The 27986-nt window shown below is 55.1% G+C and overlaps 1 protein-coding gene across 2 annotated transcripts; it reads left to right on the forward strand.

The window, feature by feature from the left end:
- Nucleotides 1–304: 304 nt before the first annotated feature.
- On the forward strand, nt 305–27736 carry LOC102937936 (integrin alpha-D). 2 transcript variants are annotated; one of them, XM_037899037.2, is made up of 30 exons: nt 305–594; nt 5661–5775; nt 5920–6023; nt 6237–6301; nt 6918–7032; nt 7467–7597; nt 7856–8001; nt 8462–8615; nt 10061–10211; nt 10586–10659; nt 10951–11080; nt 11236–11384; nt 12833–12973; nt 13286–13492; nt 14095–14225; nt 18575–18732; nt 18900–19054; nt 19219–19350; nt 19937–20010; nt 21220–21361; nt 21646–21759; nt 23198–23277; nt 23435–23518; nt 23669–23747; nt 23990–24097; nt 24336–24419; nt 24590–24703; nt 24915–25007; nt 25167–25277; nt 25471–27736. In XM_037899037.2, the coding sequence occupies exons 1-30, from the start codon at nt 558–560 to the stop codon at nt 25591–25593; spliced, it is 3501 nt and encodes a 1166-aa protein (XP_037754965.1). In that variant the 5' UTR covers nt 305–557; the 3' UTR covers nt 25594–27736. The 2 variants fall into 2 exon arrangements, 1 of the variants encoding a protein (XP_037754965.1); XR_006291687.1 differs by lacking the exons at nt 24590–24703; nt 24915–25007; nt 25167–25277; nt 25471–27736 and having other exon boundaries at nt 438–594; nt 23435–23517; nt 23651–23747; nt 24336–24370.
- The last annotated feature ends 250 nt before the right edge of the window (nt 27737–27986 follow it).

Raw genomic sequence — 27986 nt, forward strand, 5'->3', positions numbered from 1 at the left:
ACTGGTGCAGATCAGGTGGGAGCCCTCTGCCCTTCTCACGCCGAGCGGCTCACACAGCCAAAGGGGAGGCACAGGCCCAGAGGGGTTCGCTCCTGTGGGAACGGCTGGGAGGGCAGCGTTTGTCAGGTGTAAGAAAAGTGTGTGTGGTTGTCTCAGTGCAGGGATGTGTGAGGGGTGTTGAATTTACAAAGGGCAGTGGGTGGGGGTGGAAAATGACTAAATTAGCAACACCACGTGTAACTAGTTGACCACTCTCAGGGGTGGGGGAGGGTATGGGGGAGTTCAGGGTGTGTGTGGTTGATCGTTTTTATTTGTTTTTTCATCTGTCTCCATGTAGCTGCGTGTGTGTCTGACTAATTGGGTGTCTCAGTGTAGTTGACTTTTTCTTTTCTCCATTCGGCTCCCTCCCTATAACACCCCTGAGTCCCCCCCACCCCATCAGTGTTTCTCTTTTCGGGTATCACTTCTCTTTCCTCTGCACTCTGCTGCCTCCTCTCCAGGCAGCGCCCTTCAACCTCTCACTCCCCGCTCCACACACACCCCTCACCCAGCACAGGATGGACCCCCTGCCTCTGCTCCTCTACCTGTGCGCAGGTAAGTGCCAGCCAGAGGGACTGGGAAATGCTGGGCTTCTCCACATGGGTGCCCAGCGAGTACCCCTCTGGCAGGGGGATGGGAGCAGCTGGATGGTCGGGACTCCTGGGTCCTATCCCTGGCTGGCTCTGGGCGGGTGGGAGGGAGTGGGGTCTGGTGGGTTACAGCGGGGGACCTGTGCATCAGGAGTCCTAGGTTCTCTCCCCAAATTTGGGCGGGGAATGGGGCTCTAGTGGCTTAGAGGAGGGATGGGGGGGCGCTGATAACCAGCATTCCTGGGTGCAGTTCCCTCTGTGTTCTGTTCCCCCAGACTCTCTGGGATGGGAGTGGGTCACAGGTGCGACTCCCCTTCTCTGTGGGGCGTGTTTGCTCGGTAGGATGTGGGGCGAGGGTCCGGCGGGTGCGAAGTGGATGCAGTGTTCGTAATTGCGCAGTCCTGCTGTAAAACCACAGCCGCTTCCTTCTGCTTCAACGTCACATCTCTCTTCTCTGTGAGTCCTGAACCCATCAGGGAATGGAGGGGGCTGACTTTGTGGTGGCTGAGAGTGAGGGGGATGGGCTGGGCAGGGGGGACAGACTGGGAGATGGGGTCTGAAAAGGGATGAAGGGAAGAATGGGGGAGGCCACCTCAGCACCTCCCCCATCCTCAGCTCCTTTGTCCCCAGGCCCCACCCACCCAGCTCCACAATTCTGCACCCCGCTTTGCCCCGTATCTGCTCCTCCTACAGCTCTGGGGGGTCTTTACTACCTCCCAGGCCTGGAGGGGGCAGCTCCCAGGGGATTCTTGCAGAGGGATGGCCACGCTGTGTGTTAGGGATTCACTGTTGCCACTGATGGGCTGTTTGGTGTATCTTGGGTGACATGAGTTTGGTGGGTCTCAGCTCGGGCTCCCATGGCACAAGCTTACCAGGCCACCCTGCATTAGCTGACAGACTCGGTCAAGAGACCGAGAACTGCCTGGGCCAAGGAGCTCCCACTGCGATGCTGCGGCCAATCCTTGGAGGCAGAAGAAGGGGAAACTCGAGTAGGAGCAGAGAGGTTATTTTACCTCTGTATTTGCTCGCGATGCGAGTGCTGCTGGAATCCTGTTCTGCCAGTTCTGGTGCTCACAGTTGAAGAAGGATGTTGATAAATTGGGGAGGGCTCAGAGAACAGCCATGAGAATGATCAAAGCATTAGGAAACCTGCCTGATGGATTGAGCTCCTTGAGTCTATCGCTATTTAGATTAACAAAGCAAAGGCCAAGGGGTGATGATCTCAGTCTATAAGTACCTGCGTGGGGAACAAATATTTGATGATGGGCTCTTCAATCTAGCAGAGGAGGGTCTAACATGATCCATGGCTGGAAGCTGAAGCTAGACAAATTCAGACTGGAAATGAGATGTAACATTTCTAACACTGAGAGGAATTAACCACTGGAACAATTTACCAGGGGTCGTGGTGGATTCCCCGTCACTGGCAATTTTACATCAAGATTGGATCTTTTGCTAAATGTTCCAGTCTAGTTCAAACAGGGATTAATTTAGAGAAGCTCTCTGGCTCGTGTTACACAGGAAGTCAAGATAGATGAACACAGCGGTTCCTTCTGGCTTTCTATTCTGTGATTCTGTGAAGGTTGATCTGCCCCTGCGACCCTACAGAAAGTCCCCCTCCCCCCGTGAATCCGGGTCGGCAAGAGATAAATCAAGGGCTTCATTCACCAGTGCTAAACACACTCCTTAGATTTCTTCTTCACATGGAAGTTTCTGCTGCTATGCAAATGAATGCATGGACAATTTGCATAAAATGGCCATCCAGGGCTAGACACAAAGGAAACTTGAATGAACTGGTGGGGAGGGGCTGGTTGTCAGGACTCCTGGGTTCTATCCCCAGCTTTAAGAGGGGAGTGGGGTCTGGTGCTCAGTCTTCAGGTTTTGGAATGAACTTGCTAAGGGTACAGCTAATGATGAGACTTTACATAGGGTAATTAACACTCTTACCGTCGGGTGGGCAGGACATTCCCGATCAACTCCACATTTTCAGTTCAAAGCAAAACTGTCTGTTAGTGATGGCATATTGTTTAGAGGAAATAGAATAGTGGCGCCGGAGACGTTACAAGCTGACATGCTCACAAGAGGACATGAAGGACGCTTGGAATGGAGAAATATCAATGCAGAGCCAGAGAGAGACTGTACTGGCCACAAATAAGCAATGAGCTAGCGAAATTGTTAAAATGTGTGAAACAGGCCCCCAGTGCCAACCTAAACAGAGTAAAAGAGGTTATGTTGGTAAGCAATGAACAGTGAAGGGCATGATCTGAAGTTGGTGTGGATCTATTTGCATATGCAGGTGAGGGCTCTGTTTTGACACTGGATTATAATTCTCATTCTCTGGAGGTGGTTTTATTCAAAAATAATACACCAAAAACATGTTATAATGCACATGAAATCCGTATTTTGCAGGCATGGAATCCCTGAAGTTATTTGCCTGGCGCTGAGATGCAGCCACCTATGGGGTGGGGCCTGGGGGCTGTTTGTACAAGGATTCCCTCACCCAGCACTGAGATGTGGCCACTTGTTGGGTCTCTCTGGGAGGGGATGGGGGGAGGTGTGACTCTCACTCTCCATGGGGCACGTGTGCTTGGTAAGATGTGGGCTGGGGTTGGTGGGCAGGAAATGGATGTGGTTGGCATGGTCCTGCTGTAAAGCGACCACAGCTTCTTCCTCATTCAAGGTCATGTCTCCTCTGACTGTGAAGCTGGGACCTCTCAGTGCCTGGGGGGAGGTCACACGTTTTGTTGGCTGAGAATGAGAATGAGAGATTTGAGGCTGGGACTGGGGACTTTGAGGCACATTGGGAGATGTGTCCTAAAAAGGGATGAAGGGAAGACTGGGGGAGCCTGCTCCCGCCCTCTCAGCACCCCTTTAGTCCAACCAGCCCCACAATTTCTCAACCTCATCCCCCAGCCCCACAATTCTGCACCCCACCTTGCCCCACATCTGCTCCTCCTGCAAATCTGGACAGTCTTTATAGTCTCCCACCCTGGAGGGGGCAGCTCCAAGGGGACTCTCCTTCCCAGGTCTGGGCTTGCAGGGATGGAGAGGGCAGAAGGGCCAGGGGAGAGGAGAGAAGAGCCAACCTGAGAGATTCTTACACTCCCTACTTCTCTCCCACAATTCCTCTCACCCCTGCTTGCCTCCTGCAGCAGCCCTGATTGGCTACCAGGAGGCGGGGGATGTGGGGAAGATCAGCCAGTTGGAAAGGGGTTTCCCCACTCACCCACTTCCCCCAGCCAGTCCCACAGAGGATGGCGGGGAGTTAGTTAGCTACCCAAATGCATTAGGGATTCAGTGTTGCCATCCACTGCCTGTTTCTTGTGTGACATGAGTTTAGTGGGTCTCAGCTTCGGCTCCCACAACACAAATTTTACCAGTGTGATGCTGTGGCCAAAAGGGCTATTGCGATCTGTGTATGCACGAACTGGGGCATCTCGAGCAGGAAGAGAACCTGAGAGTTATGAACACCAGAGTTAGGAACTGACCAGCCAACCCCACACTTCATTTGAACCAGAAGTACGCACCCAGGCAGCAGCAGAGCCCGCCCCCAAAGCAAATACAGTATGGTGCTGTGTTAAATGTAAACTACTAAAAATATAAAGGGGAAGCTGCATTTTTCTTCTGCATAGTAAAGTTTCAAAGCTGTGTTAAGTCAATGTTCAGTTGTAAACTTTTGAAAGAACTGTAATGTTTTGTTCAAGTTACGAACATTTCAGAGTTAGGAACAACCTCCATTCCCTGGGTGTTCATAACTCTGAGGTTCTATTGCATTTTACCTCTGTATTTGGCCCTGGTGCAACCCCCTTCTGGACTAGTGAGTCCAGTTCTGGTGACCACAGTTCATGAAGGATGTTGATAAATTGGAGAGGGGTCAGAGAAGTGCCATGAGACTAATGAAAGGATTGGAAAACCTGCCTCATAGTGATAGACTCAAGGAGATCAGTCTAGTTAAGGGAAGGTTAAGGGGTGGCTTGACCCGAGTCTATGAGTACTTATGAGAAGAACAAATATTTAAGATTGGTCTCTTCAAACTAGCAGATAAAGGGTAACACGATCCAGTGGCCGAAAGTTGATGATAGGCAAACAACGGCCATGCCTACCCTAGCGATTGTACAGCGGCCCAGCTGTACCGATGCAGCTGCACCGATGTAAGATCACTCGTGTAGCTACTCTATGCCGACAGGAAAGAGCTCTCCGGTCGACATAATTAAACAACCTCAGTGAGTGGTGGTAGCTCTGTCAGTGGGAGAAGCTCTCCTGCCGCCACAGGGTTCTGCACACTGCCACTTATGCCAGCGAAACTTATGTCGCTCAGAGGTGTGGTTGTTTCATACCCCTTAGTAACATAAGTTTTGCCGCCGTAAGTGGTAGTGCAGACGTGGCCTGTGACTGCAAACAAAGCCGACATTTTTAACAGGAAGCGTAATTCACCCTTGGAACAGTTTGCCATGGGTTGTGGTGGATTCTCCATCACTGGACATTTAAAATCATGATTGGACGTTTTTCTGAAAGACCTGCCGTAGTTCAATCAGGAATTAATGCAGGGAAGTTCTCTGGCCTGTGTTATCCGGGAGGTCAGACTAGACGATCACAATGGTCCCTTCCGGCCTTGGAATCTATCAGTCTATGAAGTCTCTGCTCTGACCCTGGTGCCCCTACAGGAAGTGAACCCGCTATGGATCAGCGTCAGGGAAGCTGATGGAGATAAATCTAGGGCTCCGTTCACCAGCACTAGCTCCACTCATGATATTTATTTTTAAGTGGGAGTGTCTGGCACTGTGCAAATAAATGCAGGGAATGATTTGCATAATATAGCCCTTGAGGACTAGGGAGCAGGTGGTGAGGAGCTGGGAGTCAGGACACCTGGGTTCTATCCCTGGCTTGGGAGAGGAGTGGGATTTGTTGAGTTAAAGCGGGGTGTGTGTGCATGGAATTCAGTCCCATAGCCAGAAGAAGCCGGCCCCTCAGCCCCAACCACTGGCCCATTCTCCAGAGGGGAAGCTCTAACTGGTGACTGTTTAACCCCTGCAGTGCTGGCATCGAACCATGGATTCAGTGTGGATGTGGAAGGACCCATCACCTTCCAGGAGACAGCAGCGGGGTTTGGGCAGAGCGTGGTGCAGTTCGGGAGTGCCAGCACTGGGGGGTAAGGGCTGAACGTGGGCTCAGGGCCCCACATGACTCATGCCCAATGCTAAAGGGCTTGTCTGGCTGGGCTGCCCCTCGTGGGACCCACTCCCCTGGGTGTGATGGGGCAACTCCCTAACCCCCCTCTACTCTCTCCCGGCAGGCTGATCGTCGGGGCCCCGCAGCAGATAGGAGGCGTGAATGAAACTGGCAAAGTCTACAAGTGCGACCCGGGTTCCAGACGCTGCCAGGAGATTCTCATCCAGAGTAGGGGGCACCCTGTGGTGTGGGGTACAGCAAGAGGATTGGAGTGGGAGTCAGGACTCCTGGGTTCTGTCCCCAGCTGTGGGAGGGAGTGGGGTGGAGTCTAGTGGTTAGAGCCGGGGGAGCTGGGAGTCAGGAATCCTCAGTTCTCTCCTCCGCTCTGGGACAGGAATGGAGTTTATTTGCTCACCCTGGTGTGCTTCTCTCCCCTGTCAGGACCCCCCGATGCCATGAATATGTCCCTCGGTTTGTCTCTGGCTTCCCGAGGCTCCCAGTTCCTGGTAGGTACCACAGCCAGAGGAGATGGGTGCTGGGACTGGGGTCCGACATTTACTCCCTCATCATTCCAGGGGACAGCTCCCTCCCCAAAACCCCACTACTCATGGACGGTAGTAACTGGGCTGTGCCAGCGTGACTGGAGCAATGATGCAGAGGTGACAATTGGGTGACATCACCATGACTACATGATAACTGTGCGAGGGCTGTTGGTAACTCCTGTAACTGGAGGGGGGCACAAGGATGCAGTGGGAAATGGCGGTAGCCAGGTATCCTTGGTTTGGCAATAGTGACCCCGAGAGATGATGTTGTGAGGGATGGAGGCAACTGGCTGATGTTGCCATGGTGACAGGGACTCGAAGGAAGCAGGAAGCTGATGTAGCAGGAAGCATTGTAACTGGGTTGTCGCCATGGCGACAGTGACTGTGCGTGAACTAGCAGAAAGCGTTGGAACCAGGTGATGCCCTCGTGTGGGTCCCGTCTGCCCCGGGAGGGGCTTTCCCTGCATACCCATGGGGTTGGGGAGCAGACCCCTGGCTCCCCCACCAGACCCCTGGCTCCCCACCCTCAGTGCTCTGTTCAGAGGGGCACCTACTGACCCTGTGCCTTCTCGTGCCCCAGGTGTGCGGCCCCACGGTGCACCGGGCCTGCGGGGAGAACATGTACGTCAATGGCTACTGCTTCCTCCTGGACCAGAGCCTCCGGCAGCTCCAGCGCATCCCAGACACCCACCCAGGTGAGGGGTGACACAGGGGTGTGGGGGGGGACCTGTGCTCTGGGGTCACGGGTGGGTACAAGGGACATGGGAAGTTGGAGGGGAGATGTGTCTAGATGGGTCTGATATGGGTTGGGATACCAGGCTAGGTGGGCCCATTAGTTTGATTCAGGAAGTCAGTAGGAGCTGGGAGTCAGGACTCCTGGGTTCTGTCCCAGCTCTGGGAGGGGGAGGGGTGTATTTTTTTCATCCCCGTGCATGTCATGGCCTACTCTCAGGACCCCTCCATGGCCGGGACGGGATGATATTGCGGCAGAGGGGCCCATTGGTCTGATCCGGGGTTGCAGGGCGGGGGCAGGATACCAAGTTAGATGGACCCACTGGTCTGGTCTAGCTCTTTCTACTCCATGTTTGTGGAGTTGAGTCAGGACGTATTTCATTCCTGTCCCTCTCAGAGTGCCCCAGACGTGTCACAGACATAGCGCTCCTCGTCGACAGCTCGGGCAGCATCGCATCTGTGGACTTTGGAAAAATGAAGACGTTTCTCGCTGAGATCATGAAGCGTTTCCGCAGCACCGACACGCAGGTAATGGGCAGAAGCTGAACCCTGACTACGTGCCCTGCCCCTCGCAGTCAGTGCTGACCCCAATGCCCCAGTGCGGCGCTAGGGGGCGCTGTGCTGCAGGGGGAGCAGTCAAGGATTTTGCATCCAAAACCAGGAAAAAATTCCAACAGAACCACTACGTCCCGACTGCCTCAGCCCTTAACTGAGTCTGATGCCTGCTTTTCTTACCCTCCACCCCTGGGGTTGTTTTTCTCTCTTCTCCCCTGCCTCCCCTTGCAGTTCGCCCTCATGCAGTACTCCAATAAATTTGAATTGCACTTCGACTTCATGCAGTACAGGAGAAGTCATGACCCCGATCACCTTGTCTCGAGGATTGAGCAGCTTCAGGGAACGACGTACACGGCCACAGCCATCCGGAAAGTGGTGTAGGTATTGCCTTCCTCCCCGTGCTGACTCCACAGGGAATGGGCTGTAAGAACATGTGAGCTAAGGGAAAGGACTCAGGACCACTGGCTTCTATCCCCAGCTGTGGGAAGGGACTGGGGACTAGTGGTTAGAGCAGGGGGGCTGGGCATCAGGACTCCTGGGCTCTGTCCCCACTCCGGGAGGTGGGTGGGCATTAGTAGGTTAGAGCGGGGAGGGGGATGCTGCGAGCAAGGGCTCCAGGGATCTATTGCCAGCTCTGAGCTTCTGTTGCTGTGTGACTTTAAGCAAGTCACAGCCCCGCCGTGTGCCTCAGTTTCTCCATTGGTTAAATGGAGGCAATGACAGTGGCCTCCTTTGTAAAGGACTTTGAGATCTGCAATGCCAAAGCAGTGGACAAGCGCTAGGTGTTATTACATATCAATAACCCTCCCAGGCGTTCCCCACCCCCCCCTTTTCCAGGCGGGAGCTGTTCACCACTGGGACAGGCGCTCGGGATGAGGCCACCAAGGTTCTCATTGTGATCACAGATGGGCAGAAATACAAAGACCCGCTTGCTTATTCAGACACCATCCCCGAGGCTGAGAGAGCTGGAATCATCCGCTACGCCATCGGGGTGAGCTGCAGCCGTGTGGAGAACTAGTAGGGATCTGAGCCCTGTCCAGGTTCCCATTGGATAAGGGAAAAGAACTGACCCAGGGTTGTAACTGGGTCAACGTGTGACGTTATAGGAGAGCTGGAGCTCCTCTCTTGTTCAGGTTGAGCAGAGCTGTCTAGTTACAGGTTGGGTTTTCTGCATGCCCTACGGTCCATGTGCTGACTAGGATTGCCATGAAATTTGGAATTCCTCATGGGGACACAGGTTAGGATTTGGGGTCACTTGAACTAGGGGCTCCTGACATACAGCCCCCCAGTTAAACAGCAAAATCACCCGGTTCTAATAGTTTTTTCTGCACACACCTGGGGCTCAAACAACGGCTCTGATCCTCCCCAAACTGGTGTCAGTCACTTGACACTTATCTCCATGAAACTGCTGAGCCAAAGAGATTGAAATGAGCATCAGCAGCAAGATAAAGGGCAAGTCTACGCGACAAAATTAAGTTGACTTAAGCCAGCGCCCCCAGGCGATATAAGCAACGTGGTGTCTATGCAGACACTGCACCGACCTGACTACATTGAGCTCAGTGCACCGGCTCTTGCGGAAGTGGAGTTATGAAGTCGGTGTGGTGGACGAGTTACATGGGTGGGAGCTACATTTTAGCGAGGCCGCTTACAGAGTTAGGTCGACGTAAGCCTTACATCAATAAACTCGGGTTTAGAATCATAGATTCCCAGGCCAGAAGTGACTTTTGCAGTCATCTAGTCTGAGCTCCCATGGAGCACAGGCCAGAGAACTGCCCCAAATAATCCCTGCTGAAACCAGAGCAGATCTCTTAGAAAACCAGCCAGTCTTGAGATAAAAATTGCCAGGGATGGAGAATCCACCACGGCCCGTGGTGAGCTGCTCCAAGGGTTAATTCCCCTCACGGTTAAACCTGACACCTTCTTTCCAATCTGAATGGGTGTAAATTCCGTTTCCAGCCATTGGATTTTGTTCGACCTTTGTCTGCTGCTTACGTCGGGCCCAGCGACCGGGAGGTGCCTGACTCCACCTCTGAACTGACTGCACACAACCCACCCAGACTAGCACAGTGGTCCCGGCCCTTCACCCCTTGCCCTGAGGCGTCCCCGGAGACATTGCCCGCACTCACCCCTCACTGTGCCCTGGAGGTTGAGTCATGCTGGGCCCCAGAGTGCTGACAATCTCCATGGCAAGGAGACCCCTGTGCCCTGCTGCTGGTACAACCAACACAACTCGGTGCTGAAATGAGGCAGGCTCCATAACTCCAGGCTCCAGCGGCCCTCCACCCTCCACTCACCAGAGCGGCACATGGCGCTGGCTGAGCCGTGCCTCTCTAGGGCCCAGCAGGGCTCGGGGCGGGTGGGTGTTGGCCCAGGGCTCTGGGCTGTGAGTGACGCCCATGCCCTGGTCTCTCCTGTACCTCCCTCTACGCCGTGAAGGTTGGTGAGGCCTTCTTCAAAGATACTGCCCAACGGGAGCTCCAGGAGATCGCCTCTGAGCCCACCAAGGAGCACATCTTCCAGGTGGACAATTTCGATGCCCTCCAGGGCATCCAGAACCAGCTTCAGGAGAAGATTTTCGGTATCGAAGGTACCAAAGCCAGGGGAGGGGCCGCACTGGCCCTGGGGCTCTAGAAATGGGTTTTGAAGGCTGAGATGGGACGGGGAGCTGCTGGGAATCCAGAGCCCAAATAGGCCCCAAATATTCTCTCTTTCCCCATTCAACATGTATCCATTAATCTTCCTCCCTAAATGCCCCGATGCCTTTCTCATCCGGGGGCCCCCGGGCAGGGGACTGGCTGGCTCAAGGGGCTGAGGAATGGGATAGGGGGCCTTTTCTCTCAGGGGCCCTGGATCCAATCCAGCCTCGAGGTGGGGAGAAGGGCTGGCTCAGGGAATGGGACACGGGGCCTTTACTGTCTATGATGATCTCTCCTGTGTCTGTCTGTCTATCTCTCCCCCCAGGCACTCAGTCCCAGAGCGGCAGCTCCTTCCAGCTGGAGATGTCCCAGGAAGGATTCAGCTCCCTGCTGTCCCCTGTGAGTGACGCCTGGCCCCAGGGTGTGTCCCTGGAGCCCACAGTCCTGTGGGAGCAGTGCAGGGGGCACCCCCCCTCCCACTCAGGGCAGACACTAGGGGGCTCTATGCTGCAGCGAGTGGTGTGGGGGCCCAGTAGGGGGTGCTCACTCCCCTGGCCATCAGCACTGACCCCAGTGTCCCAGCACGATGCTGGGGGGCACTGTGCTGCAGGTGGTGGCCGGGTCTAGTAAATACATGCCGTGCTGTCTGTTCCCTGTAATCGGCCCCCTTTGCCGTCCCTGTCGGTTTAGGACGGCCCTGTGCTGGGAGTGGTGGGAGCCTATGACTGGTCCGGTGGGATATACCTGTATGGGAGTGCCGGGGAGCCGAGCTTCATCAACATATCCAGAAACTTCACTGACATGAATGATGCTTACCTCGGTAAGAACAAACCCACCGAGCTTCCCTTACCTATTTAAACAGCCCCCGCGCATCGCCCCAGAGGTGGCTGCATCTCAGTTCTGGGAAAGTTCTGTGCAGCACTGTTGTAGGGCTGTTTCCCATCTCACCTCCCCACGTCCCTCTCTTCCTTTGAGGTTATTCGTCTCAGGTCATCACAGCCAATGGGCAGAGCAGCTACGTGGTCGGGGCCCCTCGCTACCAACACGCTGGCAAAGTCGTCCTGTTCTTCCGAGATACCAAGGGTGGGGAATGGACATGCAGATCAGAGGTGCTGGGAAAGCAGGTACGGGGAATGTTACTGGTAATATGGAGTGTGGGTGTGAGAGAGAGAGGGCTGGAGGAAGCCTGTAAGATTTTGACATCGTGTAATATTTGTGTTTGGATTCACCTTCAGGAATGATTCAGTCAGAGAGCCTCAGGCAGGGGATAAACTTGGCTGGTTTAGGGAATTGCACCGCAGCTGACATTCAGCATCTCTCCAATATCCCACTGCTGTTACCTTCACTTACAGTCTAGATAGAGCTCATGAGACCGATACAGACAGAGGTCCAGACATACCAAGGGACTTAGGCGTTGTGATGCTGCAGGGAGGCACCTACCCCTGCCAGTGATCCATGAATGGGGGGAAGATAGGCGCTCTTCCACCTAGCTCAAATGTCGGGCCTCATCCAGTAGGCAGGCTTAGAGCCACCACGATCTTCACAAACCAGCCGGAGGAGAAGAGGGAGGGCCTCCCTTATAGATGGTGGTTAGATTTCTCACCTAGGACGTGAACAACCCCTGGTTTGAGTCCCTGCTTTGCCTGATGAGGAAGAAGGCTTTAACCAGGGCTCTGCTGTCTCTCAGGGAGTGCCCTGACCACTTGGCCTTAGGGTGGTTGTGATTTGTACACGTTGTGCAGCCCAACTGATATTTAATTAGTCAATTAAAATGGAATAACTTTAACAGGCAAGACCGAAGGAGCCCACAGCTCAGGGGTTAGGGCATTGACTTAAGAAATAGCAGACCCCTGATCAAGTCCTTCTCCTCTGACCACACATACCAGATGGTGCCCTACAGGTGGAGGAGCGTTTGTCTTCCCCCAGTTTGTGGATCCTGCTTGAGTGTGGTGGGAAATGGGCAACTGGCTGCTTAGAGTAAGACAGCAGTGCACATGCCCTGCCCTTGAGGCAGCAACATAAGGAGCTTCTACTGCAAAAACATAGGCACCAAGTCAGGTTAGGCACCTAAAGGGGTCAGCAGCAGCCATGCAGAGGTTTTGTGAATCACAGTGCACCTAAGCCTGGGGGTTAGGCACATAAGTACCTTTGTGGATCTGGGCTAGAGAGACTCGGACAAGGAAAATTACATTACTCGTGATATTAGCAGTGTTCGAAAAGGATCACACTACGGTAATGAAGTGAATTTCTCCAAGATCTAACTGCCTGTACATTCCAGCTGAACAGAACTTACAAGAGTGACTCAGTCAGTGAATAAACTTTACTCATGCTAGCACAGTCGCTAAAAAGAATTGCACCACAGCTAGCATTCAGCATCTCTCCAAGATCTAACTGCCTAGTTGTGCAAGAACACGTTCAGCGACAGCACCACCCGCTGTGCAGCGAGAGGGTGAGATTGAGGATGGAACGAGTATTGGAACTGAATCCTTATCCCCTGAGGGTGAGAAGGGTCCCAGTGGGAGAAGAAGGAGGAGGTGACTAAATTAAAGGGGTGACTTATCTGCCTCTCCAGATTGGCTCATATTTTGGGGGTACACTGTGCGCTGTGGACCTCGACAGAGATGGGAACACGGACCTGGTTCTAATCGGAGCACCCATGTACCATACACCTCTGAATGGGGGGCGTGTCTCTATCTGCCTGATTAACTGGCCGGTAAGAAAGAGGATGGAGCCAGGGGGAAGATGGATGGCCTGGGGTTCTTCTTTGCCTTCACTGCCATGGGGTTGTGATGCTGGGACAATTAGCATGGCAGTAGCAGGCGCGGTGCTCCAGGAAGTAGGATGGGGGGGATCATTCAGGGAAGCTTTTCCCTGCCAGTCAGAGCTGGCCCCGATGCCGCACTGCGGTGCTAAGGAGCGCTTTGCTGCAGAAAGAGGGAAAGGGGGTCAGTAGGGGCCAGGGTACTCTTTGCTGGAAGTCAGTGCTGATCCTTTCCCCATGTGTTTCCTTCGATGGGGCCTGCAGGGGATGACACTGATCTGCACCAAGACACTGCAGGGGCAGATGGGGCAGGCGTTCGGGCGCTTTGGGGCCAGCATGTCCGAAATCGGGGACATCAGCGGGGACGGACAGACGGATGTGGCCATCGGGGCCCCCACGGAGAGCGACAATAGCGGGGCCTTGTACATCTTCCATGGGGAAAAGGGAGGCCTCAATCCCCAGTATAGACAGGTGAGCCCAGCCCATGTGAGAAGGGGTCACCAGAAAGCCCCGAAGAGACATGATGGGACCCCACAGCCCCCTAATGCCTATTAGCCTGTAGCTGCCGCTTTCCCACCCCTCACCCTCCGCTGCCCCCTAGTGCCCGTAATACAGTACAGCCGCCCCTTTCCCACCTCTCACCCTCCACTGCCCCCTAGTGCCCGTTGTACAGAACAGCCGCCCCTTCCCCACCCCTCACCCTCCGCTGCCCCCTAGTGCCCGTAATACAGTACAGCCGCCCCTTTCCCACCTCTCACCCTCCACTGCCCCCTAGTGCCCGTTGTACAGAACAGCTGCCCCTTTCCCACCCCTCACCCTCCGCTGCCCCCTAGTGCCCATTGTACAGAACAGCCGCCCCTTTCCCACCCCTCACCCCCCACTGCCCCCCAGTGCCCATTGTACAGTACAGCCGCCCCTTTCCCACCCCTCACCCTCCGCTGCCCCCTAGTGCCCATTGTACAGAACAGCCGCCCCTTTCCCATCCCTCACCCTCCACTGCCCCCTACTGCCCATTTACAGAACAGCCGCCCCTTTCCCATCCCTCACCCCTTACTGCTCTCTCTGCCCCACAGCGCATCGAGGGGTCACAGTTTCCCAGCAGGCTGCACTACTTTGGCCAGGCCGTCAGTGGCGGGACAGACCTGACGGGGGATGGACTGCCAGACATCGCGGTGGGGGCACAAGGGCAGGTCCTGCTGCTGAGGTGAGTTACTCTGTGTCGTTGCGCTGCTCCACATGGCAGTCTCAGGCCTTGTCTACGCTACAGAGTTTTTTTGGTAGAAGTTATGTCCGCGATTAAGAAGCACTATAATTTCATCGCTATTGCATGTTCACGCTACGCTCCTTGTGCCGGTAGAGCACATCCACACTTGGTGCTCTGGCACTGACAGTGAGGGCAGGGCTCTGTGTGGGTACCTATCCCAGGGTGCGACTCGCCACATTCTGCAGTTAGGAATTGTGGGAAGGCGGAGTGGATCGCAGCGCCTCATGGGTGCTAGCTCAACGTCCCATGATGCATTGTTTTCTGTCCCAGCATTCCATGGGCTTCCGACCAATTTTAGCGGCATTTTTAACACCCCCTGTTTACTGTGCGCCCGCCATCTCTGTGTGAAAGGATGGACCCCACAATGCTCTCTACTGTTGTGGTCACTGCTTGGAACACACCGGAGCTGGTCAGGCAGTACATCGTGAGCACCCAATCTGTACGTCAATAGGAAGGGGTACTTCTCTGAGGTGTGGCAGGCGCTTGTTGATCACTGCAGGCATTTCACTGACGTCAGCACGGGATGGTCCAGGAAGGTGCATGACGCACGCATCTTAAAGAACTCTGGTCTGTACAGAAAGGAGTAAGCAAGGACTTTTTTTCCACACCAGAAGATTCCAGTGGGGGATTTTGAAATGCCCACAGTGTTCCTGGGAGACTCAGCCTACCCCTTACACCCATGGCTCATGAAGCCTTAGTCGGGAAAACCTGGACCGCAGCAAGGAGCGCTTCAACAATAGGCTGAGTAGGTGCAGAATTCTCCTGGAATGTGCTTTGGCAGGTTAAGAGCACGCTAGCGATGCCTTTATGGCAGGTTAGATCTAAGTGAGAAAAAGAATTCAATGGCCATAGCTGACTGCTGACTGAGGCAAGATTTTGAGATTGCGAACCAGTAATGTGTATTTCTATACAGCAATCTGCCATGCTTCATTAAACTCAATTATCTTATTTGACCTAGCACTTGCATTGATTCCTGACTGGGATTTCTCGTAAGCAAATGATTAGAATGCATGTAAATATTACTAGCAGCAACAATCACTATGTGTAGGCATGGGCGATCGGTGAACCGGGGGCTTGGGAATGCTATCCCCTGGCCTAGCCCACCCATTCTACTCAGGGCTCTACCCCTCCTGCCCCACCCTTCCCTGCCAGAGCCCAGAGGCCCCCCCTCTCCCCACGCACACACACAAGCCCTGAGCGCCGGGTGGGTGATGCAAGCACCGGCTCCAGCTGCCTGGCATCCCTGGCTGCAGGCCAGCCCCCCAGTAGCCCCAGCCCCAGGGCTCCTCTGTCACTTTTATCATCCTCCCATGGGCCTTTAGAGTGCGCTCCTCACACCCCTTTTTGTCCCATCTTTCCATTTCTCTCAGTACCTTGCATTCTTTTTTTTCTGACTCAGAGGATTGGAGCACCTCTCTGAACACGTCCTCCTTGCTCCACTTTGGTTACTTGCTTATCTGGAGTAGGTGCTCAGCCGGTGTGTAGTGGGGTCCCCTGAATGGCACATCTGCAGATGCACAAGAAACAATGCACAGAAGCATGACAGTTAGTTCACGCACATTATTGAATCATTACAGTAAAATACACCTCTTGTAACATACCAATCACTTTCTCAGTGTCCCTTGGCAAGCACACATCTCAACAAACACCGTAAACATGGTGAGTATGGCCTAGGTGGGGGGTGGACATTCAAAATGGGGCAAAAGGTGTTGATGATGCTTTCAGAGGATCAGTGAAGGGGACTGGGGACAATATTGTAAATTCTGCCACCATTTTCCACAGGTGGGTGTCAGTGAAGCTGATATCTCATTCCTGAGGGTAAGCAAGGGCACATCTACTCCCTGCATCCAAGTTCAGACCAGGTCCCTATCCTGCTCACCAGGGTGCCACTTTGGTCCCTGCACAAGTGATTGCCAAGTGGTGTGGGAAAATTTCCTACAATGGGGAAGGAACAAAGCAGCTCTGCCAAGGAACCTTTGGCAGAGGATTGGCAAGAACCTCCAGGGTAGTTTCCTAGAGATCTCTCTGGAGGATTCCCATGAAATCTAGGTGTGCACCAGCACCCTCTTCTGCTGCACTGCTAAGCTGCACAGGGAAAGCTGGTCTTGCACATTTCTATCTCTTCCTTCACCCACCACTACAGTATTCAGAGCAAAGGACAGCTGTCCGCCATGTAATCGAGCAGTATCTGCTCAAAAAGATCACTCACCAGGGGTCTCCTCTCCTGCATCGTGCTCGCCGGAGACAGACTTCTGGGACTGGCTCCACCCCTCTGGAGTGGAAAAGAGTTCCTGACTCACCATGGTACCGGACGACCCTGCCATGGGGTCCAAAACGTCCTCCAACTTGACCTCCTCATCCACCACTTCGTCCTCAGGGTTAGGTCCACTTTCCATTCCCTCCCGCCCCACCAAAGTGTCCACGGGGCTCTTGGTGGTGGAGGTGGGGTTGCCACCTAGGATGGTGTCCAACTACTTGTAGAAGCGGCAGCTCTTTGTTGCAACACCGGAGTGAGGGTTTGCCTCCCTTGCCTTCTGGTCTGCCTGCCTCAGCTCCTTTATCTTCGCTCTGCACTGCACCGTGTCCCGATTTGTAGCCCTTCTCGCATATGCCATGAGAAATCTGCCCGTAGGTCTTGAAGTTGTGGCTGCAGAGCAGCGGGGTTCGAACCGCTGATTAGAGCGGTCAGGTCGTAGATTTGCCAAATTTCTAGTCACACAGAACCGAATGCCTGCCCCTTCCCTGAGGCCCTATCCCTGCCCTCCCCCTTCCCCAAAGCCCCGACCCCGCTCACTACATTCCCCCTCCATCGGTGGCTCGCTCTCCCCCACCCTCACTCACTCTCACTGGGCTGGGGCAGGAGTTGGGGTGTGAGAGGGGGTGAGGGCTCTAACTGGGGGTGTGGGCTCCAGGGTGGGGCCAATAATGAGGGGTTCAGGATGCGGGAGGAGGCTCAGCCTGGGGCAGGGAGTTGCGGTGTGTGAGGGCTCCAGCTGTGGTGCAGGATCTGGGGTGCGGCTGGGGATGAGGGGTTTGGGGTGTAGGGGGGGCTCCAGGCTGGGGTGTGGGGTTGAGGGATTTGGAGTGAGGGAGGCGTCTGTGGGTTGAGGCAGAGGGTTGGGGTTCAGGAGGGGGTGAGGGCTGTGGGCTGGGGGTGCTGGCTATGGGGTGGGGACGGGGTGAGGAGTTCAAGGTGTGGGAGGGAGCTCTGGGCTGGGGCAAGGGGTTGGGGTGCAGAGGGGGTGAGGGCTCTGGGCTGGGGTTGCTGGCTCTGGGGTGGGGCTACGGATGAGGGGTTTGGAGTACAAGAGGGGGCTCTGGGTTCGGGGGGCTCGTGGCTGGGGCACGGGGTTGGGAATCAGGATTGGGGCATGGACTGACCTCTGGCGGCACCTGCTCAGCAGAGCAGTGGGGGCGGGGGGGGGGGTGTTAAGGCAGGCTCTCCTACTGCCATGCGCACCCCAGAAACAGCCAGCAGGTCCGGGTTCTAGATGTGGGGCAGGAGGCTTCACACACCACTCTTGCCACTGGCACCGCCCCCGTCCCCAGCTCCCGTTGGCCAGGGAGTGCAGAGCCAGCACTCAGAGAACGTGCCCCCCGCAGAGGCCGGACCTTCTGGCCAATTCTGGGGCGCAGCCCGGTGCCAGCCAGGACAGGAAGGGACTAGCCGGCCTTAGAGCCGCAGCACTCCCGACCGGACTTTTAACGGCCACCTGGTCAGCGGTGCTGACCGGAGCCGCCAGGGTCCCTTTTCGACCGGTTGTTCCATTTGAAAATCGGACACCTGGTCACCCTCTCAGGAAGGCCATTGTGGGACACCTCCTGGGGGCCAATCACAGCAACATGACCAAGCGCAGTCTTTACACTGGCACTTTGTCGACAAAACTTTGCCGCAAAAAGCTCGAAGCCTCTCGTCGAGGTGGTTTTACGTTGTCGGCGAAACAGGAGAGTTTTGTCGCCATAAGTCACATTGTCGTGTGTAAACCTCCAGTGTTTTGTGGACAAATGCTGCCTTCTGTAGAAAAAATCTCTACAGTGTAGACAAGGCCTTAGTATGCTGAGTGTGAGTGTCTGTGACTGCTGCCCCCAGCTGGAGAATGGCACAATGACAGCTCTGCTTCTCCTTTCTCTGCCCCCCAGCATCTCCTCTAGCAGAGTTGCGTGTCCATATCCCATCTCCCTGGGGTGCTGTGACCACATCCAGGCTGGGTGGGAGGTTCAGGGGAGGGAGGGGGCCTGGCCCCATTGCAGAGAGCAGCGGGGTGACGGTTCTGTTCCTCCCATGGCAGGTCCCGGCCGGTGCTCAGAGTCGGGGTCTCCCTCAGCTTCCAGCCCCACACGATCCCAACCTCGGCCTTCAACTGCCAGGGGCAGGAGCAGCTCAACACGGAGGCCAGCAGGGCAGAGGTCTGCTTCACTGTCACTAAGAGCACCAGGGACAGCCTAGGTCAGACCAAACCCACGCCCCATTCCCCTCCCCTCTGAGTGAGCCAGTCCCCTGTCCTGGGGATGGATCGGAACCAGCACCCCCTAGAAGGGCAAAGCCCTGTGTCCCATTTCCCCTTGAAGTTCCTGCTCTCAATTTCTCTGTCCCTCGTTTCCCTTTCCCCATAGGTGACAGGATCTCCAGCACCATCCAGTACAGCCTGGCTCTGGACCCCGGGCGGACGAAGATCCGAGCCGCCTTCAACTCCATCGGCCCCGTCCTGAGCAGGGAACTGCGGCTCAGCATCGAGAAGAGATGTGAGATGTACCGGATAACGTTTCCTGTGAGTGTGGGGGGTCCTAACCCCTTCCCCTCCCATTGTGTCTGCCCCTCCCACCCTGCCCCTTGCTCCCAAATCACCCAGAGAACAAACCTCTCTCCTGGTCCCACCCAGCCCCCAGGCCCCCTTTCCCTTCAGAAGCCTGACATGTCTCTCTGTCTCCCCAGCTCTGCCCAGAGGACACCCTGACCCCCATAACCCTGCGTGTCAACTACACCCTGATGGGGGAGCCCATCCCTACTGCAAGCAACCTCAAACCCATCCTGAGCGAGGACTCCGCGACGGTGTCTGCAGGCTTGGTAAGCTGCCAGAGCCAGGCCCCGCGGTGGATCTGCTGCAAGGATTGAACCAGTGACCGCAGGGTTTGAAAGCAAGAGTCTGGAAAATTCAGAGGCAGCAGCAGCCTCCTAATCCCCTTTACACAGCTCAGCCACTCGAGGGTGACAGATGGATGCTGAGTTTGCCTTGGCATCTCCCCTCCATGGGAACATTCCAGCTTCTCCTCAAAGCTCCCAAAATTTCTGTCCAAAGAAACAAATATTTTAGCTAAAAAAAAATGATTTTTACGAGACAATTGTCAATATTTATTTTGGCCAGGGCCCCCTAAAGGGGAAAGATCCCATGTCCTGTTCCCCATCCCCCTGAGCCGGCCAGTCCTCCAGTCGTGGCACTCCTAGAAGCGTGAAACTGCCGCTGGGCAGAGGGTGAGGAGGAAGGGTGGGGTGGGGGGGGCTGATGATGGGTTTATCTGTCCCCCAGTGCAGGGGGCTGGGAGGTGCTGGGGTAACAGGAGGGTCCCCGGGTCCCCGCAGTGTCATTCCGGCAGGTGGTGCTGCAGACCCTTCCCCACCCACTCTGATCCTGCTCTCCTGGGTCTCCAACCAGCTCCCGTTTCAGAAGGACTGTGGCACAGATGACCGCTGTGATGACCAGTTAGAAATCTCCTTCAATTTCTCTGGGTAAATCACTGAATCCTCCCTCCAAAAACACCTACCATGGTGGGACACATTTGGCTTGATCACGCTTCGGATCTTCCACATCCAGCTGGAGATCTTGTTAGATTTCCAGTGCTGATGGATGGGGGGTGAGAAGGGTTGCCCCCTCCCACTCGGGGGTGCCCCCTGATGTACTGGGGATAGCAGTGAGCCCGCCGGTTCCACCAGCCTGGGCTCCCTTACACTGTTCTGCTGAGCCAGGCCCTCAAGCCTCCTCCAGCACACACCCAGGTAGGGACACACCCAGCTGCAGAAAGACACAGACACTGAAATCAGCTCTGCATGGAAAGAATCAGCTCAGGAATTGTCCGGCACGCAAGTACACACAAGAGTGTAAACCCAAAATTGTATTGTCTTGCGCTACACAGAAAACTACAGCGTAAGCTCATGAAAAGCACCCCTCCCTCAATGTGGAGGAAGATATGCACAGCTTTTTGCTCCCCAGTTATGACTTGCACAAACTGGTTTAGAGAAAACAAACACACGTTTAATAACTACAAAGGATAGATTTTAAGTGATTATAAGGGATAGAAAACAGATCAGAGCAGATTACTGAGCAAATAAAACAAACATGCAAACTAAGGTTAATACTCTAAAGAAACTGGCTACGAGTAGTAATTTCTCAACCTAAATGTTGTTTTAAGCAGGTTGCAGTGTTTCTTGCAGACAAACCGCTCTTGCTTGCAGCTTAGAACCCCAGATATTCCTTTCACAGGCCAGACACCTTCTAGCCTGGGTCCAGTCCTTTCTTCCCCAAATCAATCTTAGGTATTTTCAGCAGTCATCTTGGGCAGGGATTTGGTGAAGAACCAGCCCTGATAAACTCATTTCCTTGCCTTATATAGGATTTACATGTGGTGGGAATCCTTTGTTTCCCTCTTTGAGCCCCATCCCCAAACAAATAGGACAATCAAATTCAGTAAATCATCACCTTTCCAATGATACCGCACGTGACCCATCTTGCATAAAATACAAATTAGTTATGCCATATTCATATCACAACAGTAGCTCTAGGAAGAATATGGGGTGTAGTGTCACAGGGTGCACTGCTGTGGGGAAGATGCACGCTGAAAGCTCACAGCGCTGGGGTCCCCGGGTGGACACTGCTAGAAGAAGTTCACAGAGCGTCCAGGGCACTGCTCTGAGGAAGCTCACCCCTTTCTCCCCCCTTAGCTTGAGCACCCTGGTGGTGGGCATCACCCCCGAACTCAACACCACCGTCTCCGTCCAGAATCACGGGGAGAACTCCTACAGCACCACGGTGCGGTTCTTCTACCCGGCCGCGCTGTCCTACCGCCGGGTCCTGCTGCTCCAGGTACCCCAACGAACACCAGGCATGAGGGGCAGGCTCTGCAGTGGGGAGCCGTGCTGCAGGGAGTGGACAGAGAGCTCAGCAGGGGGTGCTGTGCAAGAGTGAGCAGGTGGGGGGCTCGATAGGGGAGCTGAGATGCGGTGATGGGGGGCCCGGCGGGGGGCGCCAAGCTGCAGGGAGCGGGCCGGGGGGGGCTCGGCAGGGGTGCTGAGTTGCAGGGAGTGTGCAGGGGGCTTCTCAGGGGCGCTGTGGTCTACGTCTCTCACTGGCTGGTCTCTCATGGTCAGTCTAACAGGAGGGCCATGGCCGTTAAGTGCAGCTCGGCCGTGGGCTCCGAGGAACAGACTCAGAGGAACAGCACCTGCCACATCAACTACCCCATCTTCCAGAGTGGAGCTGAGGTAGGGTCGGGCCCTGGCCTCAGCCCTGGCATGTGAACTCCCCAGGTGTGAGCGAGGGTTGCCAGGCATCCGGTTTTCGACTGGAATGACCGGTTGACAAGGGACCCTGGCAGCGCCGATAAGCACCGCTGACCGGGCTGTTAAAAGTACGGTTGGCGGAGCAGCGAGGTGAAGCCAGGCTCCCTGCCTGCCCTGGCTGCACGGGGCTCCTGGAAGTGGCCGGCATGTCTCTGAAGCCCCCTGAGGCAGGGGAGATCAGGGAAGCTCTGTGCGCTGCCCCCCCACCCCCCGGCCCGCGCCTCTGCCTAGTGACCCGGGAACCACAGCGAATGGGAGCTGTGGGGGCGGCGCCTGCGGGCGTTGGTAGCGTGCACTGCACAGAGCTGCCTGCCCGCCCCGCTGCCTAGTGGCCCGGACCTTTCGGGAGCAGCGTGGAGCCAGGGCAGGCAGGGAGCCCACCTTAATCCCACTGCACAGGTAACTGGGGGCTGCCTGAGGTTAGTGCCACCCGGCCAGAGCCCATACCCCGAACCCCCTCCTGCAGCCCAGCTCCCTACTCCAGGTCAGAATCCCCTCCCACACCCTAACTCCCTCCCAGGCCCTGCACTCCATCCTCCTGCCCCAGCCCTGAGACCCCTTCAGCACCCAAGCTCCCTCCAAGAGCCCATACCTCGAACCTCCTCCCGCACCCCAACACCCTGCCCCAGCCCCGAGCCCTCTCCCACACCCTGAACTCCTCATTTCTGACCCCACCCCAGACCCCGCATCCCCAGCTGGAGCCTTTACCCCCTCCCACACTCCAATTCCCTGCCCCAGCCCAGGGAAAGTGAGTGAGGGTGGGGAACGGCAAGCAACTGAGGGAGGGGGGCTGGAGTGAGTAGGGGCGGGGCCTCAGAAAAGGAATGGGGTAGCGGAGGGGGAAGGGTGTTCAGTTTTGTGCAATTAGAAAGTTGGCAGCCCTTGTGTGAGCCCAGCTGGGAGCTGAGAGGGGCAGTTCCCTGGGGTCAGCCCAGCCCGTGACAAGAGATGTGCTGGGGAAAGCGCCCCGGGGAGCCTGGAGAGTCATTGCAAACAGAGCCCTGAGGTCACTCCGGGGCTCAGGCCCTGCCAGGGCTGCAAACCAAGAGCCAGACTTTGGGGGTCTGGAAATCAGGCCTCACTGGGTGGAGAGAAGGGGAGGGGCTGTTCCCTCCCCGCTTTGGGGTCCTAAAAAGGATGGTTAATGGGGTGTTGCCATGGCACAGAGTGGGTTGAGGTCTCTGGATCCCAAACCAGATTAGTGCTCTCTGTGGACAGGGACAGGGTCATGTTAACACCTTTGCCTCCATCTAAGTTCATACAACAGTCCCCCTGGTCCCCTGTGCCTCCCCCACCCCGCGGTCTCTGGCAGTTCCCCAGGCCCTGAGCCCAGCAGCTCTCACCCCCGTGTGTTTTCCAGGCCGTCTTCGTCGCCACCTTCGACGTCTCCTCTGAGGCTGAGCTGGGGGACAGGTTGCAGATCACGGCCAAGGCCAGCAGGTGAGGGGGCCGTGCAGGGCCAGGGGGCGGGGTGGGGGCAGTGGGAGGGGGCCGTGCAGGGAGCAGGACAGGACAGTGGCCTGTGATGCAGCCTCCCCACCCAGTTATCAGCCTGCGTCTCCTCACGTCTCTCCCCTTTGCCCTCCCCTCCCCCCAGTGACAATGGCGGCCCCATCACCGAGCACATGATTCACCGGGCGGAGCTGCCGGTCAAGTACGGCATCTTTGTCATCCTCACCAGGTAGGTCAGTGCGGAGACAGAGGGGAGAGCGCCCCCTGCTGGCCCCCCTCCCCGCTCCCTGCAGCACAGCGCCCCCACCCACTGCCACTCTCCAGCCCCATCCATCACACTCCCGTCTCTCTCCTTCCTTCCGTCCTTTTCCTCCCCCAGCCTCGAGGAGTCGACCAAGTACGTCAACTTCTCTGTCGAGGACGCTGGGACAAGTGTGCCAGTGACACATGGGTACGAGGTGAGGCCGGCAGCACAGAGTGCGAGGGGGGAGATGGGGCAAGAGGGAGGGAGTGGAAGTGGTTGAATGGGATCTAGTGGGTTAGAGCATGGAGGGGTGGGGGTAGGCAGGGAGTCAGGACTCCTGGGTTCTATCCCCAGCTCTGGCAGGGGAGTGGAGTCTGAGGGTCAGAGCGGGGGCTGGGGATCAGAGCTCCTGGGTTCTCTTCCTGCAGTGCCCTATGACGAGTCTGTTTCTTTCAGGTCAAGAACCTGCGGCAGCGAAGTGTCCCCATCTCGGTCACGTTCCAGTTCCCCGTGGAGCTGAGCGGGGTCCGGGTGTGGGACGCCTCTGAGGTCGTCCCCTCCAAGGTACTTGCCTCTCCCTGCCCTTGTGTGTGTTAGATGGGCCCAGTGACATCTGCTCGGCCCTACAGCGCCCCCTGCTGGGACAGGCTGGCTGGGGGGGAAAGGCCACATGTTCCCCCTCCCCACTGGAGCCAGCCAGTCCCCTGCCCTGGGGCCAGATTGTAGCCGGCACCCCATAGAGGGGAAAGACCCCGTGTCCCCTTCCCGCCCCCATTAACACCGTGTCTCTCTCCCTCCCCAGCCCCAGCTGGCTCAGTGCACCAGTGAGGTGGGAACGACCAGTTCAAAGGACCTTGTGAAGCAGATGAGTGAGCGCCCCCTGCTGGTGAGTGCAGGCCAGTGCGGGTCCCAGCAGCCCCTTCCCTTGGCACTAATACAGTGAGTTGGGGGCTAGGCTGGGGGAGGGACCCCTGCTATAGACAGACTGAGACCCTCATGCCCAGGCTGAACCCCTGCACATCCCCTACCTCACCCGGAGATATCCTTCCGTCCCAGGACTGCTCCGTGGCCACCTGTAAGAAGATCCGGTGCCAAATCGCCTCCCTGGAATTGCAGCAGCCGCTGGAGTTCATGATCAAAGGGAACCTCAGCTTCCAGTGGGTCTCCCAGGTACTAAAGCTGCCACTGCCTCCTGGCCCCAGGCAAGAGATCCTCCCGTGTGAACAGCCCCTGAGCCCCTCCCCAGAGGTGGCTGCATCTCAGTGCCGGGCAAGAGATCCCTGTGTGAACGGCCTGTAAATTTCTCTGGGTCTCTCTGGGATGATGCTCCGGCCTGGTTTGTGTCATTTCCAGTCAGGGACGGTGAATTTCTCTGTTCCAGACTCAGCAGCAGAAAGTGAGTCTGGTGAGCGAGGCCCAGATTGAATACGAGGAGAAGAAATACACCCAGAAGGAGGGATTCATCCAGCGCCAGGTACCAGAGTGACTGTGCCTGGGACAGAGAGAGCATCGGGTAGTGGTTAAAGCTGGGAGCCAGGACTCCTAGGTCCTGTCCCTGCTCTGGGAGAAAGTGGGGTCTGGTGTGATAGTGTCAGGAGTCCTGGGTCCCCATCTCACAGCCCCTCTCCCCCAGGTGCAGACGGTGGTGGAGCGCTTTGCGGTCTATAACTACCTGCCCATCATTGTGGGCAGCAGCGTGGGGGGCCTGGTCCTGCTGGCTCTCATCACAGCAGCCCTCTACAAGGTGAGTGGGGCAGGGCTCTAACCCCTCCCCTACTGCCCATCACCCTAGGGGAGGGGCCTGTGGCTCTCCCAGCTGGTGGCGGAGGTACAAGGATTTTTCCTTCATAGGTTCCCACAGCCCATCCCTCCTGCTCCACCACCATGAGCCTGTCTCTGTCTGCCTCTCACCATCTCCCCTCTTTGTCTCCTTCCAGCTCGGCTTCTTCAAGCGCCAGTTCAAGCAGATGATGGAGGACGCTGTGGAGGGCGATGGGCCTGGCCCGACCCAGAGCGCCTCCGCTGGCAACCCCCCTGCTTCCGATGTCCCCAAACAATAGCCCCCCATGCGCCAACGCCCCCAGCTTGGCCTCCCTCTGGGCTGCTCCAGATTCACCCCGCCCGCTTATGTTGATCACTGGACACCCTCCCACCAACAAAATGCGTCCTAGTGCCAACTAGAGCCAATCGTTACTGAAATTAGGCTGGGGCAAATTCTCTTTGTCTTTTTATAATTTTGATGGAAAATGTTGAAATTTCTTTTGGGCCTTTTTTTAAACTTCCATCGATTTTAAATTTTGATGTGGAAAATTATGGGTATTAAGCATCTTTTTTTTTCTATTTTTATCTATTCAAATTATCCCAGTTGTGGGAATTTATGTATGTGCGGGGGGGCCGGGCCATATGTGGAGGTCAGACAATTACTTAATGGCAGTAGAGGTTGAGATTCAAAAAGTTAAAGCTTTATAACTATGCTTGGAAGGACTGGATTTTTATCGGGAAATGTTGTATTAACCACACGCACACAAACTGCTGGCAAAATATTTCTATGGCTAATAATCAAAATTTGCAGATAAGCAAAGTAAGAATAATGCTGCTTGAGAACTTCTTAGAGTTGGATTTGAGGCTATGGACTTAGACTAGGTCTACGCTGGGGGGGTTCAATCTAAGATACGCAACTTCAGCTATGAAAATAGCGTAGCTGAAGTCGGCGTACTTAGATCGACTTACCGCGGTGTCTTCACGGCGCTGAGTCGCCTGCTGCCACTCCCCCATCGACTCCGCTTGCGCCTCTCTTGGCGGTGGAGTACCGGAGTCGACGGGAGAGCGCTCAGGGATCGATTTATCGCATCTAGACTAGACGCGATTGTAATGATGCTGGTTCAGGCAGGACCCAGCTGAAAGTATCAGTTCAGGACAAATTGCTTCAAGCAGGGCAGTTACAGCCCAAGACTGGGGTTTCTATGCACAATAAGGCAAACCAAACCAGCCAGCCAGAGAAGACTTTGGTTTTACCCCACTGGCTAACCACAAGTCACACCAGCAATTCCCTTAGACACCCCAGTTTCCCAGTATCACCACCAGTGCCCCTCGTTATGGGGATGAATGGTTATGAAAACCAATACCCCAGTAAAAGAAAAAAGGTTCTCTCGATCCCAAAGGACGAAGCCCCAGACCCAGGTCAAGATACAAATCAGATCTTACCCACAAATCACGCTGTTGCCAATCCTTTAGAATCTAAAATCTAAAGGTTTATTCATAAAGGGGAAAAGATATAGATGAGAGCTAGAATTGCTTAAATGGAATCAATTACATACAGCAATGGCAAAGTTCTTGGTTCAGGCTTGTAGCAGAGATGGAATAAACTGCAGGTTCAAATCAAGTCTCTGGAGAACATCCCCAGCTGAGATGGGTCTTTCAGTCCTTCGTTCAAAGCTTCAGTGTAGCCAAGTCCCTCTAGAGGTAAGAAGCAGGATTGAAGACAAGATGGAGGAGCTGCAGCAGCTTTTTATATTCTCTTGCCATGTGGTCTTTCTTCCTTTGTCCCAAAGACAAGCTGTCCATCACATGGCCTGGAAAAACCTCAGAGTTCTGTCCATAGGCATGTCCCTGCACACCTTGCTGAGTCACAAGGCATTTCTGCCTTCTCTCAATGGGTCAGTTGTATCGCTGATGGTCCTTAATGGTCCATCAAGCAGGATAGGCAGAGCTGACACCAACTTGTCTGGAGTGTTCCTGTCATAAATATAAAGGGAAGGGTAAACCCCTTTAAAATCCCTCCTGGCCAGAGGAAAAATCCTCTCACCTGTGAAGGGTTAAGAAGCTAAAGGTAACCTCGCTGGCACCTGACCAAAATGACCAATGAGGAGACAAGATACTTTCAAAAGCTGGGAGGAGGGAGAAAAACAAAGGGTCTGTGTCTGTCTGTGTGATGCTTTTGCCGGAGATAGATCAGGAATGGAGTCTTAGAACTTAGTAAGTAATCTAGCTAGGTATGTGTTAGATTATGATTTCTTGAAATGGCTGAGAAAATAGCTGTGCTGAATAGAATGAATATTCTTGTCTGTGTGTCTTTTCTGTAACTTAAGGTTTTGCCTAGAGGGATTCTCTATGTTTTGAATCTAATTACCCTGTAAGGTTTTCACCATCCAGATTTTACAGAGATGATTCTTTTTTACTTCTATTAAAAGTCTTCTTGTAAGGAAACTGAATGCTTTTTCATTGTTCTAAGATCCAAGGGTTTGGGTCTGTGGTCACCTATGCAAATTGGTGAGGATTTTTACCAAACCTTCCCCAGGAAGTGGGGTGCAAGGGTTGGGGGGATTTTGGGGGGAAAGACGTGTCCAAACTACGTTTTCTCAGGAACCCAGATAAAATTTGGTGGTGGCAGTGGAAGTCCAAGGGTAAAATAGTTTGTACCTTGGGGAAGTTTTAACCTAAGCTGGTAAAAGTA

Source organism: Chelonia mydas, chromosome 6 (genome assembly GCF_015237465.2).
Source record: "Chelonia mydas isolate rCheMyd1 chromosome 6, rCheMyd1.pri.v2, whole genome shotgun sequence".
Classification (NCBI taxonomy): domain Eukaryota; kingdom Metazoa; phylum Chordata; order Testudines; family Cheloniidae; genus Chelonia; species Chelonia mydas.